The following is a 14,557-nucleotide window of genomic DNA, read 5'->3' as shown; positions in this document are numbered from 1 at the left end:
TCCTGATCTGTGACGAGGCATTGAGGTTCCAAGAGAGGTCCTTGGAGATGTGGACTCCTAGGAATTTGAAGCTGGAGACACGCTCGACCTCTGTCCTGTTGATATGGACGGGTGCGTGTGCGGCAGCTCTAGTCTTCCTGAAGTCCACGATGAGCTCCTTTATTTTTTTGGTGTTGAGGGCCAGGTTGTTGTCCACACAACACGCCGCCAGGTGCTGGATCTCGTCCCTGTAGGCCGACTCATTGTTGTTTTTGATGAGGCCCACCATCGTTGTGTCATCTGCAAACTTGATAATGGTGTTGGTACCATGTACAGGAATGCTGTAGTGGGTGAAGAAGGATTAGAGAAGGGGGCTCAGCACACAGCCTTGCGGGTTGCCAGTGTTCAGGGTGAGGGTGCAGGAGGAGAGATTGTCTATTATAAAGACTGCAGTCTGTTAGTTAGGATGTAAAATATCCAGTTGCAGACAGAGGGGTTTATGTCGAGGTCCTTCGTTTCCACAAGGTCACCAAGTTTGGAGATGAGTTTGAAGGGGATGATGGTGTTGAATGGTGAGCTGAAGTCGATTCGACCCATTCTCACATGGGTGTGGCTCTCATCCAGGTGGGAGAGGGCGGAATGTAGCGTAGGAGATAGTGTCCTCTGTGCTCCTGGCGAATTGGTGTCTGTCCACTGAGGGTGAAAGGCCAGATTTGAGGTGAGCCAGAACCAGCCTCTCAAAGCACTTCATGATAATGGGGGTGAGTGCAACAGGGTGGAAGTCATTAAGGCTTGAAGCAGAGGAGTGTTTTGGTCCTGGCACGATGGAGGTGGTTTTAAAGCACACTGAGACAACTGCCTGGGCTAGTGACAGGTTGAAGATGTCAGTTAAGACCTCGGTCAGCTGCTCAGCGCAGTTCCTGAACACTCTGCCGGGGATGCCATCAGGGCCTTTGCATTTGTCTTGCTCAATGCCGTACATGCGTCAGTTGGGAAGAGAGTGAGGGTTTGGAGGTTAGCAGGGAGAGTGGCCTTGATGGGCATCTCCCGTTTGTCCCTAGAGACACTAGAGAGAGGTAAAGTCTGTGATCAGGTGGAGCAGAACTTACAATTGTGACAGACAAACTGTTTAAGGTACATGTCCTCTGCTGTCACCAGTTCCTGATTCATGTGATGCAGCATGGAAATCGACTTCAAGAGAGCCCTAACACACCATTACATTTTGGGCGTCAGGTAACTACATAGTCAGACTTATGAATCAGGATATCTTCAGGGATTTCTGTACTTGACTGTGTATTGTATGATTCATTGAGCAATTGAACTGCATGCTTTTCAGGTGTGAAGCTCAAACAGCTTTTGTGGCGGAACTGGACACTGAGTTGGCTGATTCCAACAGAAGATGAGAACAAGGGGAAGGGACTCTGCCAAAGGAGAGTCATACTCATTACAAAGTAGATAGGTGTGTGTGTGGGTGTGTGTGTGTGTGTGTGGGTGTGGGTGTGTGGGTGTGTGTGTGTGTGTGTGCGGGTGTGTGCATGCCTATGTGCACTTACATGATTGGGGGGCAGGGCAGAGAGTGGCCTGGGCTTTATTATTTGTAGATGAACTGAATATAGTGCAGTAGTTGTGTGAGCTCATCAACTGATATCACATTGGTCAAATTCATGTGGTTCACTGTCAAATGTCATATCCCATATCCTTTTTTAAAGATACCACTAAAAGCCATTCTGAATACATCTAGTTGGAACAGTTATTTGTCCCCTATTGTCTATTTACTTCCTTGTGTGACGTCACTTCAAATACGGCATCCAAGACACTCAAAAAGCAAAAGCGAGTCGAGTCGATTAGGTACCATGCAGTGAAGAGCAGCATAAGAGAATACTTCATAATGTTTCATGCAATTAAAAAGTAAATATATATTTAGTACACATGATTTATTTCTTTTAAATAACACAGTGACTTTTCTTTTTTGATAAGAAAGTCTAGTGCTGGTTGAGCATATGCATACTTTATGTTGATGGGCTTTGTCTATAATGTGGCCACAAAAATAAAGGTTTAATTATTTTGTTTGTTTGCACTAAGTTAATACTTTGACAAATGACGCCTATATTTTTCAGTCAGTTTGGTCTTTGTGTGCCAAACATTATTAAAGGTAAACTTTTTTTTTTACCAAATAAATGAGAAGCATCTTTAAATCAGCAATGCCTCCCCTCTCTCTCCTAGCTCTAACCGTCACTGTCAAAATAACGTGCCTGATGTCAAACTGCCTCATTCTTTCAGTTTTTGCATGACTACGTCCTTGAGAATAACTGAAAAGTTGGATTATTTTTAGGCTATATATCTTATGCTGATGTATGGTATTTTTGGAGTGTTAAATAATAATAATAATACAAAATTTTAAAAAGGTATACCGAACCGAACCAAAAACCGTGACACCAAAACCGTGATACGAACCGAACCGTAGATTTTGTGAACCGTTCCACCCCTACTAACTTACCACTGCTGTTCTGAAAGTGTTGAACTGAATAGTTATAAATCATACCTCACTTGACTTGTACAAGTGGAAGGTTTGGCTCTAGAGTTTTTTTGCAAGCTGTTCAGTAGCCTTGTGACATCTTTGTTGTGACTGCTTATGTGAACCAAGCTTCGTTCTTGAACCTTTTCATGGTGGGAACCACTACAAGAGATGCTATTTTGCTGGGGACTCACCAATATATTCTCTCGCTCTCTCGCTCTCTCGCTCTCTCTCTACCTCCGGATTGCCAGACGACTGCTCTACTGTACCTCCCGAGCCACTGTCGCATAATATGGTGATATGTTTCTGTTTAATGAGGCACTGTAATTTCACAGTACAGTACAACGGATAAACCAAAGAGGCAGGGATATCGTATGACTTCTATGAAACAAAGTATATAAAATAATATTATTTTAGGAGTATTATATTAAGCAGATAATGTTAGTCCGGGGACATACATCATGTATGGCTGTGGCATGCACGACTAGCTGGCCTGCTTTGCTAGCAGTTTGCTCTCTGTCTATGGCAGTGCTAGCTAGCTTCTGTTGGCTCTAGTCTCACTCCATCCTGCTGGGAATACACAGCCTTGAGCCTGAAATGTGTTTACATTTTGAGCATGCTACAAATGATCTGCTAAGACTAACTTTGCGTGACTTGGCAGAAGCCTTCACCTTGCTCAGATGTTGTTTGGGTCAAACGTATTTCAGGGGTTTGCTCTCTCAATTTGACTGTCTCTATCTGACAGAGGTTCTCCAAGCCAGATGTGAACCCAAACAGAAGGTAAAGCTCTCATCTGTGTGTGTGGGTGTGCACGTGCCGCCCATGCGTGTGTACGTATGTGTGTGCATTTGTGTGTATGTTCGTGTGTGTGTGGCAACTTGCCAGTGCGTCTGCAATTCTGGGCTGCACTTTGACAGGACTCCGGTTTCACTCAATGCAATATAAACTTATGAGGGAATTATTACAACATTTAAGCATGTTGACATATTTTTATCTACCCCAGCATCACATAAATAGATCTATCCAGGATTTGTGTAGTAATGCTGCATCTTAGCATTCCATTTATGAGATTGAATGATGTTATTCATCATGCATACATGTCTGGGATTGTCCCATGAAGATCATCTAAATGAATGTTTTCCCAAACTGTTCTTTTGCGATGTACATTTATTCCCTTTTAAAGATGAGGTCAACAGATTTGACATTTAATTATCTAACTTGGAAAATTGACTGCTTAATATCTCAAGAGTACCCTGATGTCATCAGATTTTCTGGCTTGTATTGGAGACCCATGTAAAATATGTTTTGGAGTTATAGGCATCTGAGAATTTAACTATAAGATCCATAAAGTTATTTAAAGATTTATCTTCTGCCAAAAAAAGATCTGACATCGGAGTACACCTGACATTTATTGACCATCATTTAAGATCTTTCTTCAGAATTCTTGGCACTGTTCTAAAGGAGCTCCCATTAGGACTGGTCCTGGGCCGTTTCAGTTAGGGTCTAATAAAATCAAAATATAAGGCTATAACATACTGGTGTGTTTAAATAGGATATTGCTATATCATCAATATAATGTATTGCATGTTATAGGTGTGCATTAGGCTATGTGTCATTATGCTTGCCATGACTGTCAGTGAACAGATGCACAGATAAATATGATCAAGAGTAATATTTCTTTTTAGTTTTCTGCATTGGTGTACTAGTAGTAAAGAATCAGCTCATTCCTTGAGTGTAATTTATGATCTGGACGACAGCACAGAGTACATGTATAAACGGTTCTTGAGTTATTTTTCAATGTGTTGGCAGCAAATAGGTTTTTGTTCTGCAGAGTTGTCTGATCGGCCAGTTCATGGTTTATGCTCCCAGTATGCTCTCTAACAACATGGAAAACAACGCATGCTGTAAAATATGAATCCAAGTACAAGAATACACACAAGTTATCCATAACTCATCTTTCTTTGTTTTCAGTTTTTTTTATATATAAATAACACAAATAACTTACAACATTGAATGATAACATAATGGTATATGACGGTATCAAGGTATTGCAGTGACATCATGCAGAGTTTAAAAGAGTCGCCTTGAAAAACAAAAAATCCTGTTGAGAATGAGATGAGCATGTGATTATTCTTACATTTGAATCAGAAATGAATTAAATAAATGCACCTTCTGGTATGTAGTGATGTTTTTTGTTTGTTTGTTTTTTTAGTATTTTTTTGTGGGAACATAATTGTATTTTGGGAGTAATTGGAATGTCAATTAATGTCTCAACAGAACATATAATAATAATAATAATAATAAAAAATAACTCTCCTTAAATAAATACTGGCTTTACAGACAAGGGACAGCATATGGAATTCAATGATCATTAATTATGACGGGGGTGAATTGATTGCATAACATACACATTTAGAATGGTGTGTTCATTCTGTCTTTTAATCTTCTCAGCAGCAGCAGAATATTCTAGCCTTTTCAAATCACACAAACAAATAGGGAGTCAGTGAGCAGCTATAATGACCAGAGTTTGGCCTTTGCATTAGGAGGAGAAAATAGGCAAATGCCACAGGCTACAGGTACATGAATGTTGTAGTAATGATATCTATTGTGCCTCTTCATTTCTATACTCTTTCTATACCTGCACAGTAAAAAAACAAGTCCAGCTTGCTTCCTTTACAAGTTCACATTGGTCAAGCCAAGTAGCTTTCAGTGAATCTCTGTGTTGGACCATCTCTCTTTATACAAGGTTCCTTATCTGACTGTAATTTGATATATGATACAATCCTGACTGCTTATTATACATTTTACTGTTTTATAAAGAAATGTAAGAATATTTAGCTAATAGTAATAATTGAATACATTTTGTGGTTTTAATGTTTGTTGTGTCAATTTATCACAAACTATTTCTTTTTTTTTCTGTTTGGAAAATTCATCTAGGCAAATTCAATTCATGGTCACATAGTGGAAATCTTTGTCAGGAAACTATATGGATGCAGTTGGAAGTTCTGACCATATTACTAACTCATAATGTACCCCTCTAATATCAGTTTTCCTCTTATGAAAATAATGAAATAACAAAACAACACGTCAACACATCACATAACATATTTACAACTTAGTGGGGAGAGAGAGAGTGTAATGTCGGTAACCAGCTCACATGAGTTCTGCATCTGGCAGCCCGTGCAACGTATCGAATTAAAACTCTGACCACTGATCAGTCTTCCTGATCTGACTCCAAGCCGAGGGCCTCATCAACAGGCTCTTCTCCTGCCCTCTCAGTCCACCCTGCGCTCCTCCTCCCTGCATTTCATAGGTATGAAGTGAGAGGCTACATGCTCCCTCCTGGTCTTCTTGCCCCGCAGCGGCCTTCCTTTCTGGGACAGGGCAATGAACATCTCCTTACCGTTTCTAGTCCATCTGGAAGAGGAGTAAGCGTTGAAGTAGTTTTCTAAGAAAACCTCCTTGAAGTTGCAGTTGTCATTGTAATTCTTCTGTAGAGGATGGGAAAAAGGACCATATGAGACCAATTTTTTTTTAACAACCGACATAGCCTAATTATACATTCATAGTTAATCCAAAACATTGGTGTGTAAATATTAACATGTGAAAATACACATTATTTTGTCTACTGTATTTAACTATACATTTACGTAAGACTCGGATGTACAGTCAGAGTCTGGCAATAACGTAGAAATGTAGAGAAACGTTACCTTGCCTTGCAGCTGTCCAGTCCTGTTCATGGATATATAGTACTGACTCTTCACCCCTTTGATAGCGAGGATGCCCCCTTCAGACACCGTCCTGATCTCCAGGATACCTATGAGATAACCACATGGTTAGGACCAACAAGGACTTATAGAGTCAGATAGCATCTAGTTTTCAGCGCTGCATTGTGCCCGGCATTCATCTTCATTAACAAACAGGATGGAGGTTCCAGTAGTTAATCAGTCTGCGGTCCCTCTGGCTTTATTCAAGCCTTGTTAACTGGCCTGGGTGGCCATTACACAAACCACAGCCCCATACCATGGCACATATGGGAGGCAGATTAAGCCTCCCTCCCAGGGGATTGAGGAAACTACCTCCTTGCATGCGCTTTGCACGCTACACTTAAGAACTGCTCTTCAACTCAGTGGGGGAGTAAGAACCTATGGCCAAACTATTTTGGCTAAGTTCTTGTTTTGCGATGCATCTTAAAATGTAAACACACATCACTGGCACTGCATAGTTTTCATATGTCAGATTATGACAGGAGGTAAATAGTGTCCTCAGTAGTAAATCTGTAGCTATACAACCTGACTTCTTGTGAATACAGTGTCTGCATTTGTTGCTAAAGTGATCATAAATCCCTCCCTCACTATGACAGTTATTTTATTGCATAAGAGTGTAATCACTTTTCATTATACTAAGAATGTGCCATTTTTGCTGCTGCGATTTTGCAAGGTCCGATAAACTCTTTTTATAAACTTGTGTAGAAAGCTACAAAATACTGCAGTTTTTAATGGAAGTGTCAAACAGTCTATGCACCTTTTTGCATTATTAAACATTTAGAAATGTAGAAACATCTGGAAATTGAGTTTACGTAAACAACAAGCCACAGAGTCCAACCAAAGGATAGTACACCAATACAGCAGAGCTGTGATATCAGACAATTATAGACTTAGATCTCAGTGCTGATAAAGACAATATGGTGTTTTGAACCTGAGAGGACCCAGGAATCATTACTGATTCATGACTCGAAAAAGGCATTGGCTCAACCTACATTGCCAATGTGCTGTCCAGCTAGCAATACATCATCTATTTTAAACTGTGTCATTATGATACTGTATAACCTACAACTATTGCATGCATAGCCTATTACATTCATTGCTGTTGTGATTGAAGCTAATGGTATATTTTTATTTGTAAGGCGATTCTAGGTTTGTTTCCATACTACATCATTCAGAAATCTGCTGGAAGTTACTGTCTGCGTTCCCAGGATTTATTCTTGCTATCAGTCTCTAAAGCCTGTACTGAACTAGGAAAAAGGGCTTTTATGTACTCTGCTCCCTCTACTTGGAATCTATTGCAGAAGGATCTTGTGGAGCTGGTCTCATTGGGTGTATTTAGATCCATTCTGAATGACCTGGAGTCACGTACATCTGGCTGCCGTTGTTTGACTGAACTCATTGCCCCTGTAGGCCTACAACTTTGGACTAGATTACTTTTTGTGACTGTGACTGTGACTTTTACATTTCATATCTTGTGATCTGTAAAGTTTATTGTCTGTAATTGTACACTATGTTGTCTGTCTGCAACCCTGTTAAATGTGCTGCTGCCTGTGTTGGCCAGGATGTTATTTAATATTTTTTTTAAACAAAGATACAAAAACGTTAATCTCTTTTCTGGTTAAATAAAGGTTAAATAAAAAATTAAAGCTGGGCTTGGGTCATGTTGGGTCCGAGAGAAGACTTCAACTTCAAAGACCCGATCCCCAGCCCAGTCTGTGTCAGACCCAGGGAAAGGGGGATACCCAAAGACCTCTACCATGAAGTCATACATTTGGCTGTAATTCTTCTGTCAGACAAACAGAGAGATATTTAGGCAGACAAGGAGGAAGAAAGGAAAGAACATGATTAAAGCTAATATCCAGACTGAAATTGAGCATGTGGCACTTCAGTATTTGTCCGATCATAAACAGGTGGTAGACAGTCCTCCAAAGCTGGAATGTGGTTTGTTCCAGCATTTTAATATGACCTAATATTAGTGATTTTATGATGTAACTACATTTCTTGTAATATCTGCTTTTAATTAGATCATGACTTAAGTTCTAGTACCTCCCAAAGTTCTACTATTGGATTTACCATCAATCACATAATTATTATTGATGCAACTGCTGAAGTGTATTCTGGCCTTACAATCGGAGCCAAGCAGGAGGTGAATATTATGTCTTGTTGTTGTGGATGTTACAAGTGTAAATGGGATTTCTGCACTCTGGGTGATAATGAAAAAGTGGAGGTAGACAGCTTCTGTCTCATGCAACACAAATGTCATTTTATTACTGCTAAGTGTCTTAACAACTGCAGTTGTTTAGTGGACACTGAAACGTGCACAGGTGCACACACAAACAAGCACACACACACGCTCACACACACACACACACACACACACACACACACACACACACACACACACACACACACACACACACACACACACACACACACACACATACACACACACACACACACACACACACACACACACATACACACACACACACACACACACACACACACACACACACACACACACACACACACACACACACACACGCACGCTCTCACACACAGACGCGCACACCTGGTCCTCACATGTTGGCTCCGTAGTATCCGGGGAGCCTCTCAGGCTTTCCCCAGCTTGAACAGATTTGCCTTCACTTTCTGGACCAGCCCCTGGCTGCGTAAACTAATTTGTGGGTGATACTCAATTCTCCCGTCATAGAGGCAGGATCCACATTTCTTTGATTAGTTGTTAACTGTGGACCTCTAGGAACAGTGGATAGTTGTTTAAAACCTGAGAGCCATGGTCACATTCAGACTGAAATACCTTATTTTGCCTTGTCTTTTTTTTGGGATGCAACATGCCTGTGTTTCAGGAAATTAGGGATAATGGTTTGGTTAATAATTTTTTAATATTGCAGAATAATTCAGTTATTTGCTTGCATCAATAGCCCCTCAGCCTTCAGTCTGGGGTATGGATGATTCTCACGTATCTGGGGCCAGATGTAACGTGAAGTTACAGTATGTGTACCTCCACTTAGAGTTGCATGCATGTTTTTCTTTTTGCATGCATATGGCGACACCAAATGGTAAAGATGGGCTAATGCAATAATGAAGGCTCTGTAACGCACCTGCCTCTAGACCTCCTCATAATTGGCCTAATGTAGATGTTTTAAATAACGTTCCATGATAATAATATATAGGGTTGGAAGTATGTGTTGTGCTTCAGTGTGCTGCGGCCTAAATCTGATGTTTCATATCCATATTTAAATTTAACATAGAAATCAAGCAGCAAGAGAACGACTTATTATATACCTGGTCTGTTGCCTGGTAAACCCTGAGACTCAAGTAGCAGATATAATTTTTAATTTAGTACGGTTGGTCAGATGCTCCTGCATGCTGTGTCACCCTTTGTTGGTTTATACATCTCATAACTCAAGTCCTCTGTTAGGAACTGCAGGAAATGTATCATTCATGACAAAGCTATGTTACCAAATTATTTTTTTCATGAAATCACTGTCGTCATGGTCCATTAAGCATCTCATGTAATGATGTGCAATGACTACTTTGGCACTCTAGGAAGACTTTGGCAATATTGACTTCTGTTAATACTTTCTATTCTTACCATTTTGACATTTCTTTAATTATTAATGCCAATACTAATGTCTCTGAATAATCCCATACATTGTTTTGGACTGACACAACCTCATCCATAATCATCACCTTCATGTTTGGTCAAATATCACATTGTTGTGTGTCATTAAATCTGATTCACTTTGAGATAATCAAATAAGTGTGCAGACATTCCTTGTACATGTGCCCGCTTCCACCTTTGTGTGTTTGCAGTTTGTCTGTGTTCAATCCATCTGGCCTGTGATGTTTTATTATTATATTATGATTTTTAGATATTATAACATTTTCACTTGAGAGGTAGGCTCAGGTACAAAAAGCAATGTCTTGGATTTCACCTTTGTCATCCTTTTTAGTTTAGACTGAGAGCTTGCTTGGAGTTTTATTTATTTATTTCCATTTGAACATGTCTGCATGACCTTTGGATTTTGTTATTGTCATACCTTGCTTATGTACAGTGTACAAGTACTCTACAACACACATTCTCTTTTGCTCGTACTCTTTTTCTTCCATTGTGACACACACCTGCATGTGTCAGTTGTTAGGAATGATTATGTGACTGGGGATAGATAAATGCATCCATTAGCTCGTAAATGACCTGTGTTTACTTGGTTGTCAGGACGAACCCTACACAGGGCCTCCCTTCCACCAGAACCTTCACTTGTGTTTCACATGGGATGGATGACATGAACTTAGATGGATAAACTTGGATACACGTATATGGATAAACTTGGATCAGCTTAGATGGATAAACTTGGATAAACCTAGATGGATAAACCTGGATCAACTTAGATGGATAAACTTGGATAAACCTAGCTGGATAAACCTAGATGGATAAACTTGGATAAACTTAGCTGGATAAACCTAGATGGATAAACCTAGATGGATAAACTTGGATAAACGTAGATGGATAAACTTGGATGCACAGTATTAATCTTAGGCTAGTCCTCTGTTCCAGTATAAAACCTTGTCAAGTCAAAGGCTTGTTTATTTTTATTTTTTTTATTATTATCTTTTCCCCCCCTTCTTTTTCCGTTTTTCTCCCCTCCCAATGTTAGTCGTTATGCCAATTCCCAATTCCCAATCCCCTTCCTGGTCGTTGCGCACTCTACCCCCTACCGTCGGTCTGGGACGGCGGAGACTATCACACATGCTTCCTCCGACACATGTGTACCCAGCCCACCACTTCTTTTCACCTGGCAGCGCGGACTCTCACTGGGAGAGTGTAATGTGTGGAAGGTCACACTACCTCCCTCCAGATCCTTCCCTCGCTGTGCACGCGCCCTGAGTCGCTGTTTACAACGACCCAGACCCACCCACCGGCTTCCCTCCCGCTGACTCTGCCAATCGAGCCAGTATGACGGCCGGCCAAGCCGGAGGCAACGCTGACAGCCGGATTCGATACCAGTGTCTCTTGCGTTGGTGACGAGCGCTTAGTCCGCTGCGCCACCCAGCCGCCTCAAAGGCTTGTTTAAAGTAATGCTAAGAGTCTATAATGTGCCCAAACTCCTCCAGCCTAACACACTCTGAATAAAAAGGCTCAAATTGCTGTGTGGTGCACTGGTGCTAGAGATGAGTCTCACTGGAAATAGGCCTATATATTTTTGTTGTGGGGGCAGAGGGACTATGAAAGCCAAAAGGCACGCTGCTCCCAGTTGGATTTTGGTTTCTTTCCTTCTTTCTGTTTTTTTTTGTAAGACTCAGACTTCATGCAGTAGGTTTTCCAAGTCTTGAGGGTCCACACAGCAAATTAAATATGAATCGGCAATTTATTCGTTATGTTCCCTGCACCATGCTGGTCTCTTCGGGGGTTTATTGGGCATATTTTGTGTGCCTTTTGCGTGCTGTTGTCAGCCACATCTGGGCGTCTCAATTTGTTCTGCTTTTCATCGCCAATTGTTATGCAAGTATCTTTTCCATCCACTCAGAGGCATTCCCTGTCACGCCAGCATTCCTGCTACAGCTTCACCATCAGACAGGAGGAAATATAATATAAATTATAGTAGTTATAGATCAGCACCATCACAGGGATTCTTAATGCCCTCTAAATAAATACATATTCTTTGAAATATTCTTTAGTCTAGTACAAATAACTGTGGTTAGCCAGCGCTAAATAATGAGCTCAAATTACTACAGTTTAAGAGTTTTTGCTTTTGAGGGTTACTAACATTGCTTTTGTTGAATAGGCAAATTCTTATGTTAAATCCTATGAAATGAAGTAGATGTTTGTGTTTTTTTGTAGGGTTACCTCGGATGACATTTGTAGGCTAGGCTCCTGGTAGTTGAAAACCAGAGACAAGTGAGGTTTGGGTTATTATTTGGTTATGTGCTGTTAGCCGTCTCTATGTTATGGTAAACAGAGATAGCCTTAATCAGGCTGTGTAAGATGCTAACTTGACATTTCAAGATGGCTTAGAAGTTGGGTATAATTACCCCACCCCCCTCATCTTGATTGCTATTCCTGTCAATGTTGTCTGTCTCCCCAGGCCCTATCCTGATGCAGTGTGTGTATATGTACAGGATGGTAAGTCAGGCTGAGAAAGTGCGATTCTCCGCCAGTGCGTTTGTTCAGAGCTGTCAGAGCCCTGGCTCCCAGCGGCATCCTAGACCTTTTGGTTTACTTCATTACAGCCTTTGTTTAGATGGTGTTATGATTGGGCCGTCCAAAATCCAACACCTGCTTCATTTTACCTCTGTCACTTTGGCTGCTTTAGTGAAGACACATGAGCCATTAACACTGTGATTACACTGTGGAGAACATTGGACAATAACACCTCCCACGTGCTCCTGTCACCCAGACGGGCCAAGGGATCGTTATACTGAACTCCCAGTGCATAGACTTCTCCGCTCAAGTAAGCCAGACAGAATTCAGCCAGTTCACCACCACTGTTTACTTTGATAGACACTAGTGTTCTGTGCAATATGCAGGCCTGTATTTTCACCGTTCTGATCAGAAATATGCACAAACGGACTCACAGAGAAACACTGATATGATCATAACAAACATGAAGAAAAAGCACCCTTACTGTAGCAGTTGGTGGGATCTTGTGTCCCGTTGATGTTGCCAAAGTCGTCGATAGTGAGGAACCACTGAGTGCGGCTGAACAGCTGGCGTATGCGCACGTCTCCTCCCTCCATGTAGTCATAGTTCCTGGTGTGGCGCTCATGTTTGGAGCAGTTCATGATGGCGGCCAGTTGCTCTGGAGTGCGGTCACTGCAGGCCACACACACGCTGCCAAATAGGAAGATCATGTGCACATACAGTCCCGAGAGCAGGTTTGGCAGGTTCCATGTCAGCATCCATTTGCGCATTATAATGCACTGCAGTGGGGCTCCATGAACAACATACTGAAATGTGAGCTAGCGATCCGGCCTCTGTCCCTCCGCTCCGTGACCCCTGGCCCCTGACCCCTGACCTATGACCTCCTCGGTTGCGACCCTGCGTGTCCCTCTCCCCAACTACGGGGACCAATGGTGGGACGCTCAGAGAGGCTGGCGGTGGAGGAGGCTGGCTGGGGTCGGCTGAAGCTGGAGAGTGGCTGGGAGATGACTGGGCTGTGGGCTGATCTGTCTCCTTTTAATCCTCACTGCCCGAGTGTGTTGCCTGTACCAGGTGCAGAGGGCCGCAGTCCAACAGTAGACATCCTCCTGTCGGGTCCAGGAACTCTCACGCAGGTCAGCACTGTCAACAACAATAGATTTAAGTAGGCCTGTTTGATATCATACAGTGCTGTGTAGAAATTAACTAAAAGACAGGTAATACTTACATACATACTTAGCACATGTTAAAAGATAAAAACAAAGGACAACATAAAAACAAAACAATCCTAGGTAAATGTATTAACGTCTCACCGGGCTGATCGGTAGAACTAAGTTGCTCCCTTGCCTTGAACATCTGTTTTTATTTCTCCTCATCTTATACCGTGATGAATCATATATTTTTTTTCATGTTGGTAGACCAAGCTCAGCAGGGTGCTATCCGTTTACATGTATGTTTCTCTCTTTGGGACACACTAGCGAAATATCATAGCGATACTTATAGTTGGCTTCACATGTACGGAATCCCCCCCCCCCTGTATCAGCATATGCATGCCTCACCAAACCCCTACACACGCACGCACGCACGCACGCACACACACACACACACACACACACACACACACACACACACACACACACACACACACACACACACACACACACACACACACGCGGCACACGCACAGTCTCAAACAAACCATAACGTCTATGCCGTTTCCACCTGCATTAAATAGCCCAATTGAATAAAGCCTGGATGACTTACATGTGCTGTGAGTGTTGATGGGAGCAGCTGATAGAGGTGTATTCCTTTTCCTAAAAGCCTGCAGACTGTGATCCCAGTGTTGCTGGTTAGCTGGACAGGAGCTGAGAGCCTCTGTCACTTCCCATGGACGTCTCCCTGACTGTGGCGAGGAGCTGCCTCTGTGCATCTTCCTCTGTTGTTTTGCACTCTGCTTAGATAAATGCCTCTTGCTGACCTCACTTTAGAGCAATTAGATCCCAGCCAGTCAGCTGTCCCTGGGCGAGATGCAGGGGAGAAACACCCTCTGCCTGCCTCTCTCCGTCACTCGCCCACTGGACATGAGAGGGAGCTATAAACTTGGGAGAATAGCTGGCTTTCCTTGGTATGCAAGTC

General features: G+C 42.1%; 1 protein-coding gene across 1 annotated transcript; it reads right to left on the bottom strand.

Annotated features, from left to right (window-relative positions):
- Positions 1–4,585: 4,585 nt before the first annotated feature.
- Positions 4,586–14,314, bottom strand: fgf7 (fibroblast growth factor 7). Its single transcript, XM_084337522.1, has 4 exons — positions 14,186–14,314; positions 12,909–13,564; positions 6,205–6,311; positions 4,586–5,985 (listed from the first exon to the last, which is right to left on the bottom strand). The coding sequence occupies exons 2-4, from the start codon at positions 13,192–13,194 to the stop codon at positions 5,770–5,772; spliced, it is 609 nt and encodes a 202-aa protein (XP_084193648.1). The 5' UTR covers positions 13,195–13,564; positions 14,186–14,314; the 3' UTR covers positions 4,586–5,769.
- Between the last annotated feature and the right edge of the window lie 243 nt (positions 14,315–14,557).

This window comes from Notolepis coatsorum, assembly GCF_963971535.1.
Source record: "Notolepis coatsorum genome assembly, chromosome: 20".
Taxonomy (NCBI): Eukaryota; Metazoa; Chordata; class Actinopteri; order Aulopiformes; family Paralepididae; genus Notolepis; species Notolepis coatsorum.
Note: the sequence above shows the minus strand (reverse complement) of the source record. Positions and strands in the feature narration are given on the sequence as shown.